Source organism: Phalacrocorax aristotelis, chromosome 2, assembly GCF_949628215.1.
Source record: "Phalacrocorax aristotelis chromosome 2, bGulAri2.1, whole genome shotgun sequence".
Classification (NCBI taxonomy): Eukaryota; Metazoa; Chordata; class Aves; order Suliformes; family Phalacrocoracidae; genus Phalacrocorax; species Phalacrocorax aristotelis.
This window is the reverse complement of record NC_134277.1, coordinates 85788804-85796870: the sequence shown is the minus strand read 5'-3', so window position 1 is coordinate 85796870 and position 8067 is coordinate 85788804. Positions and strand designations below refer to the sequence as shown.

The 8067-nt window shown below is 41.0% G+C and overlaps 1 protein-coding gene across 6 annotated transcripts in view; it reads right to left on the bottom strand.

Annotated features, from left to right (window-relative positions):
- Window positions 1-6517: 6517 nt before the first annotated feature.
- MYO10 (myosin X) overlaps window positions 6518-8067 on the bottom strand; it is a 228965-nt gene continuing 227415 nt past the window's right edge. For all 6 annotated transcript variants that reach the window (XM_075084235.1, XM_075084237.1, XM_075084238.1 and 3 more), the window contains one exon: window positions 6518-7977. In XM_075084235.1, the coding sequence (XP_074940336.1) occupies window positions 7867-7977 (111 nt within the window). In that variant the 3' untranslated portion in view covers window positions 6518-7866. The remainder of the gene's footprint in view (window positions 7978-8067) is intronic.

Here is an 8067-nt window from a genome sequence, read left to right as displayed (position 1 = left end):
ATTGTTGTTTTTTCTTATTGTCACTTTATTTTTACTTCTCATGTGTTCATAAATTTGTGGTGTTTTTTTTTTTTTAACCTAAAAAGAAAGGACAGTTTCTGGGAGGACTTAGTTAAAAAAACCCCAAACTAACACCTTGTTGTTAGCAGGATGCTGCTGTTCAGAATGCTTGTGCCACCTCTGCTGGCTTTTTAAAGTTACACCAATCTGGAAAATAGAGCCCTGGCCGAGGGTGAAGAGACCTGCGTCCCACTGCCCTGCTGCATGAGAGAGGGAAGATGGCTTTTATCTTCTGGACACACTTAATGCTCCTTATATCTTCCTGACCTGCTCTTTGTCTTCTCTGTTTGAGGTCTTTACAGATGGGGTGAGCTCGTATGTGTCATGCAGTGCCAAGCCTAAGCAGGTTGCAATCTCAAACGGAATTCCCAGGTACTTTCCCAATATAAATAATGAAAAAAACATGAGAACTTGTAATTTACAAATCAAAACTGTGGTTGATTTATAAAACAAATCTTAAGAGAGGTCTGTGCTTGCAAAAGCTTGTAAATGACCTTAAAATGAAATAGTTGCCTGAGGTTATGAGACTGCTTAGCATATACGTTATTGTGCTGGGTTGTGGTAGACAGTGTTAGTTGGCAGGACAAAATAAAAACGTGGTGCTTTTAACACTGGGTCTGTAAAGATTTATATTTAGCGGGAAAATATATTAATGGGGACAGCATGCTAAGCAAATTTAGGTTTTTCAGTTCGGACTTTTAAAAATGCTTCTATGTTACACTGGAATGTTTACCTGTTGGGCAGCTGGAATTCATGGGACCTATTGGCCTTGTAAGCTAAAACTACCAGGTGGTGCAAGATAAAAAAATGTAACAAAAGAAAGAGCAACAAAATTATATGAATGTTGATGTTGCTTCTTATCCAGAAATTTTAGTGGGGTTTTTTTCCCTCTCTGCTAGGTTATGCTTTTTCTTAACGCCTGTGAATTCAAAGCTTTAAGAGTAGGACGCACCAAGGAAGTAATGTATGGAAGAATCATGCTTATTGTTCTGTCTTAGTTTTTCTGTAATACAGATCAGGATGCTCTGATACCCTTGCATCAGATATTCCTTTGTGTATGGTTAATGTGTGTGAGAAGAGCAGTAAATGTTCCATTCTCAAATGCAGCATTGTTCTTTTCTGAATCCAGGTTTTATAGAATTGAGCTAGTATAACAATAAAAATTTCTACTCTTTGAGTTGTTGGTGTGACATTAGATGATAATAAAGACAGATCAGCTTTAAACTAGAAAGGATATCTCTGATGCAACTGTTTAGACCTGAGACAAAGGAATTTGCGGAAGATGTATGTTGATGGGTTCAACACCTACGGTCAAAGCCTGTTAGAAACCACTTAAAACAAATAGGTTTAGCCCAGAAATCATGCTGTACAGCAATCACATAAAATATTTATACAACAATTTATCAGTATTTAACAGCAACCTATGTTGCTGTCCTTGTCTGTTCAATCATGCCATGTGGAAGATCAATGAGAATAATTAATTCTCATGGATCTAACTTTGGACATAATTATTGTACTCTCTTAGATACCATTATCTGTTTGAACGTATGTGATAGAGAGCCAATAATGACTTTATAGGTTTAGCGCCACTCTTTGGTCAGCTCTGCCTGAGGACAGGCCAAGCAGGCCAGCAACTTTTCTGGACCTAGTAATTGTTTAGAATTTATGAAACAGGTAAGCTCACACGGCAGTTGTCATTGGTAAGGAAGACTCAAAATCACTGGGAATCAGGAAACTCGTACATTAGTCTTTTGGCTTTATTTGCAGGGAGAGTGATGTAAGCAAAAACATTAGATTTGTGGTAAAACTATGCAGTGCCTTAAATATTGGGGAAAGTAATGTGATGCATGTGATTACTCCATTGACTTCTGTGTCTTTATGAACTGACTTTTTAGACGCAGGCTGTGTGGATGATCTGTTCTATCAAGCGTTGATGTCTGATGCTGTGCTCTGTTTTAAAACTGTAGGTCAAGAGGTCAAGATTCTCAAAGTGGGAAGAAGCGTGGGACATAAGAAATTGGGAGCAGTTGAGAAAGGAGAGGAGTATGTTTGGTGTCTAAGTAGCCAAAACTGCACCCCCTGCTGCTGCTGCCCGGGAAAGTGCTGCAAACTGGTCTGTACAGCTAAGGCTGCATGACGGCAGTGGGTGCATCAGTGTGCTCTGGCGAGGGACAGCAGCAAACAGGTAATCTCACTTGAAGGTAAAAGGTAGAAATTACTGGTGGCAGTCTGTGGAGAGGACAGTTGGGTGTAATGTTGGGTTTAGTAAATTGGTAAGCTCCTAGTGAGGAGAAGGCTGAGGTAACACCTATCCAGAGAAAGCTGGGTTGTGGCACTGTACCTAGAAGGCTGACTGTGGTAGCATGGGAGGGGAAATTTTCTCTCAGAAGGGGCATGTAAGAAAAAGGTTAAGGAAATTACCTTCAGAATGCAAAACAGATACAGTTCCCTTTAGACAGAATTTCCCAAAGTGCACACAAAAGCCTTCCTTATAACTGAGAAGAGAGATCTTGAAGATGGGATTTCAAAATAAAATTACTTTTGGCATCTACCATTTTTTAAATTCTGACACAGTCAAATGAGAGCCTGTTTGTGATCTTGTTGTTGGCCAGTTGGTATTGTTGGCCAGGACTGTGATTCAGGTCTGCCAAGGAGGATGTGTGTGGGTGTGTGTGTGGCTAGCAGCAAAGGAAAAATAAACTCTTCTGGGAAAAAAAGGAAGCAATCTAAAAAGTCTGAGAATTGCTGTTTTAAGATACAGAAGATAGGAATTCTTACAAAAATAAGATGGGTGGGAAGGTGGTAAAAGGGATTTTGTGGTGGGTTTTTTTGTTTTTTTTTTTTCTTTGCTTTTTTTTTAAGGGGCCTTGCTAATATAAATCACTGAAGTTAATAATGTGTTACCAGGGATGGGTTGGAGATCCTTTTAAATGTTTTCATTAGTAGCAGCGTGATTGTCAGAACAGTGTTTTGATGTGGATGGAGCAAAACTAGGTAGGATAATCACAGGGGAAGGACTGGATGCTCTTATGAATGGGAGTAAGAGAAATGAGATGTAATAACATAGAATGAAAAATCTCATACTTGGGAACTAATTTAAAAAATTAGTTGAAGCCTTGCCAGTTGATTAAATTTGGCCTTTTGTCCCCTCCTTTCACCTTTATCAGTCTAGAATTCCCATGCGGAATTAAAGGGGTGTCATATGAACAGGACTAGCGAGAGTGTGAGACACAGGTGAAGTATTTTCAGTAGATGAGCGTGTTAGTACTGTTGTTATAAAGCAATAGACACAGACACACACACACACAGAGACACCCCCGCCATGAATCAATAAAAAGGAGTGACTGTTTCGTTATTAGAAACTTGCAACTCTGGCCTTTGAAGTTTCACTCTTTGATTTGTTGGTGTCTCCTCTGATGCTTAATGTATTTTTCACTTTATGACTGCCCAAAGCTAGAGGTGGATGGTGGTGTTGGCATGTCTGAGAAGCAGCTCGAGTAGCTGTTGCTTGCTCTAATCACACGTCTGGTGGACAGCAAGAATGACGAGAGGACTCCATCTTACTTCGAGCCCAGCCTGTTGTCTTTTGATAAAGACCAGGTAAAATCATACAGATGGAACTGCTCTCCGTAGAGTTCACTTCTTTGGATTGCTGCTGCCCCCTTCCGCTTGCTTCCCCTGACTGTTGTAGCACGTGTGGTTTTTGATGTGTTGCACCAAAGGCCTCGTATCTGTTGTCACGTGTTGTGGGAGATATTCTCAGTGGATCCTTCAAGATTAAACTTTACTAGGTGTTTACTTGTGAGTTAACATTAATACTCAGTAGTTTGAAAGAAACAGGCAGATGAAAATTCCCACAAACTGATTGCAAATGCCCGTCCTCACAATCTCACCCACCTGGCAGCCATGCGTCCAAGTATGGTTGTGCCACAGCACAGCTGGTACCTGTATTCCTGTATCTGATGGAGTGAAATGCTGTGGGTTTCTGCGGCTGGGCACTATGCAGAATTAGTTATATTCAGGACAGTGTTGTCGTTGTCACATTTGGTTGGTACTCTTTTGTATTTACTTCATCTGGAGTGCATGCGCTGTGAGAAATAGTCTGTCAGCATTGAAGAAGCTGCCACTGTTCTGCCCAAGTTGCTCTAGAAGGGACTTATGCCAGCATGACTTGCAATGCAGTAGCATGTCTGTGTTAGGCGTTTGTACTGGTGCAAACCTGTGTGTACCTGTTATAGCCGTATGCCTCAGAAATGTGGGGCTTGAAACCTAGTTTTCTGATGCAACACTTTTTGGGTGAAGCAATTTCCTGTGCATAACTTGTGTAATTAAGTTTATTATGAATTCTGGCACCCTGACAAATGGATGTATGGGTATTACGCGGCACAGGGAAAGTGCTAGACTGAAGCCTGAGGACATAGGTGGAATTGAGGCACGGCCAGCTTTAAGGCGTGCTAAGACAGTAGTATACAATTGCATTTCTGTTGCAGCTGCCGCTCTATTCCTAGGCCGGAGTGCATGGTTTCTGCCCAGCCTGTGCTCTCGCAGCATGCCCAGCCGGGGGGTCCTGGGGCTTTTCTCGCTATGGCTGCCTCTGACCAGGCGCAGTCAGGGGGTGCGGGAAGCCGCCGTGTCCCCCCAGAGGGTTTTCATCAGGGTCGGTGTAACTGCCCAGGAGCGGCGGACCTCCCGAGGCGCCCGGGAGTGGAGCAGCAGCGGCCCTGCAGTGGGGGCTGGTCCCGAGGGCAGGGAAGGGAGTCGGGGCCATGAGTGCAAAATGCCCCAGTGGTGGGAGCCTGGCAAGGGGACAGGAAAGACTGCTCTTCATTCTCTCAGAAAACACATGCTAGTTGCAAGTCCCGAAGACCACAACAGGTAGAGTAAAATTCCCCTTCTCTCCCGAGGGACTGGACAAGGCACAGAGCTTCTCCTAGAACCCTTCAACTTCTAATACTCAGTTCTTTGTGATTTCTGACGCACTCAACACATGTCGCTGTTGCCATACAATGGCTTGTCTAGAAGTACAGAGCTACTCTTTCTTTCGGAAGTAGTGGTGAGCTTCTACAATGATTGTTCTTTTGAAAACATATACCTTTATTTCAAAACAAGAAAAAAAGTAAAAATACGTTCTGATTTGTGATGAAAGTTCCTCTCCTCTCTTGAGATACAGTAGCAGTTGAGTGTAACAGAAGAGATCATAGGCAGGAAAGAATTTCTGGCTCTAGCAAGAAATTTCATGTATTCTTGGAATAAACTTTTACTGAAGCCAAATAATTTGCAAGAATAAATCATCTCCTTGATCAATTTTGAAATATTTCACAATTCAAGGAACACTGTTCTCACTTCCAAACCCAGGTATATCTATTACGCAGTATTTATTTTGATAAACTGTGCATTCTTTCTTGAGTATCAACAATTATGAAAGCTTCTATTTACCTCAACAGTAGTAATCAAAGTAAGATTTGCGTGGCAGGTTGGTAGAATTAGCATGAATGAAGAGAAGCTCTTAGATGTGGTGACAGGCACTTCGGTGTATTGGCTAAGAGCAAACATCCCTACCACTGGTTGATGGCATCCAGAAGTCAGTCAGGAGAATTGGGACTGGAGAAGTGGTGTCAGTTTCTCAAGGCTGTGACCCTGAACAAGACTGTCATCTTGTATAGTCCTGTTTTTTGACCAATTAATGATGATGATGATGTGGCAGCGGCTTCCCTGAGCGTTTTTACAAACATCACCTAAATGAAACTGAACCTTCTTGCTGCGCTGGCTGAAATGTATAAACTGTGTCATTCCAAGGATGCCTTGCTAAGAGCAGCTAAGCTCTTTCTAAACAACTTGCATATGGAAATAATCGGAAATGTTGCAGTCTCAGACACTATGTGTGGGTGTAGCTACACATACTGGAGTTACAGTTATCTCATTTTTCTTGTCTTCCTTAGGTAAGTTCATGTTTGCTGGGAGGGTGGGAACATGAAATTAGTAGTGTTATTTAGCAAGTTTTTAGGGACTGAGGGGCAGTATCACAGATGGAGTATCTGCCAGTTAGAAGAAGGTGGAGGATTTCTCATAGCAAGCCTTGTAGTCTATAGAGTCTATGTACACTTACGAGGGCAGCGCATGCTGCACTACCATGCTGCGACTAGTGAGTAAAAACAAGCCAGAGTACATCAGGGCTACACAAATAGCAAAGGCTTTACTTGCTCATTCCTTGTGGTGTGGAATTGCTCAGCAGTCCTTCCCTCTATCCTGATGGTATAACTGACACATATCATATGATCAAGGAGGTAGTTGTGATCACAGACGGAAACTTGCCCCGTTACGAGACAAAGCACGTGCACCTTTCCAAGCAAAAGCATATGTTTAGCCTACACTGTGGTCCTGGCTTGGCTCCTGAGAAGACAGACAAAATTACGGCTTTGCTGCAAGTCCACTCAGCATGAAGTGAAAACAGAGCACATCACATATGTTTTCTTTATTGCTGGCCTTTTTTGTTGTTGTTGTTGTTTTTAGTAAGTAGGCATGATTCCTTAAAGACTGAGGTTTTTAATAACAGTAAGGTTTTTCAGGTTTCTTTTTTTTTTTTTGCTGTGGACAAAAAGATAACCTTTGATCAAAGTTTTGCCTTATATTACAGTATTTCTGTACAAAAATAAAAGTCCAAAATCAGCTTATTATTAGCTGATATTCCCCAATTTATTTACAGGGTACTGTCAAGAACCTTCATCAGGCAATCAGGTAAAACAGAGAACTCTATATTAAAGCAGTTGTATTGTATAACTTTGCGTTCTCTAGTCAACTCTGAAAGGCTCTGACCTTTGGCAGTCAGTCTGGGTTGGAAAGTCCAGCCAGAATTGTAAGAAAGTGATGTCTTTAAAAGAAAAATTTAATATTAAAAACTTAAGCTGGCATTATGGAATATTGAACTGATAACCGTATTTCCATATTAAGGTAGTCTATAAATATTCTCAGCTACATCTCTCTTTATAATACAGCAGATACAGAATGCAGACTTCTGCTACTTATATGGTAATACATATTTGCAATACTAAAATCAATGCATGAAAATTTTGGAATTTACTTGTTAATAAAACTGCTTATAAAGTAACCATACAATTGTAACAACTATAACTCTGAACTATTAAAATGTACAGAAAGACTGTTTACACCATTGCACATACTTAATCCCTTTGCTTCAAAAGACTTGTGAAATACAGAATAAAATCAGTCAAATTTTACTGACGGCTCAAATACACATGCACAATGTGCACATCCATGGAAACAAGGGGAAACAAAATGTTGGCATCTATCAGGAAGGCTGCCAGCAGCTCTCCAAAAAATATACCTTGCTCTTCTTCCCTCCCCCTTCCCACATGTATACAGGCCAGTAGATTAGTGCAGAATTGATGAACATAACTTTGTTTTCAGTGTTCTGGAAGGAGAAGAAAATCCTCTTGACTTTTACCAGCAATTTTAGGTCAATACAAGTTGGGTTTAATATTGTAAGGCACTTATTACTGCTTGTATTGCAGTGGATCAAGTCTTAAGGCATTTGTTACATCAACTGAAGATGATAATGCTTTGGAAAGTTTTGAACAAGCCAGCAGTTCTAGTATGTGACTATTTCAGCTGATTTTCCCTCCCCACCCTGTGGTCTTTCTAAAAAACCAAAAAAATGCTTGAAGAAATTTTCTGTGGAAACTCTGGTTCTTTGTTAGTTTGTCAACAGACGTGATCAGTATCAGCCGGTCATTTTGAGGCCAAGCAGCGATATGTTCTATTTAGAGCACAGAAGAACTGCTTTTGTTTTCACCTGGAGCTGCTCTGACTTCCATGACTACTCACTGATCGAGAGGTGCTGTAGCGTTTTTTCACGATCATACTGATGTAAGCTTTCATCAGCTTTGCAATGTCAACCACCTGCCAAAAGAGTACAAAGAGCCAAGTTCTTACTAAGGTAACAGTATGTGAATGAATTTCTTTAGACGCTAACACTATAAAACTGTCGAG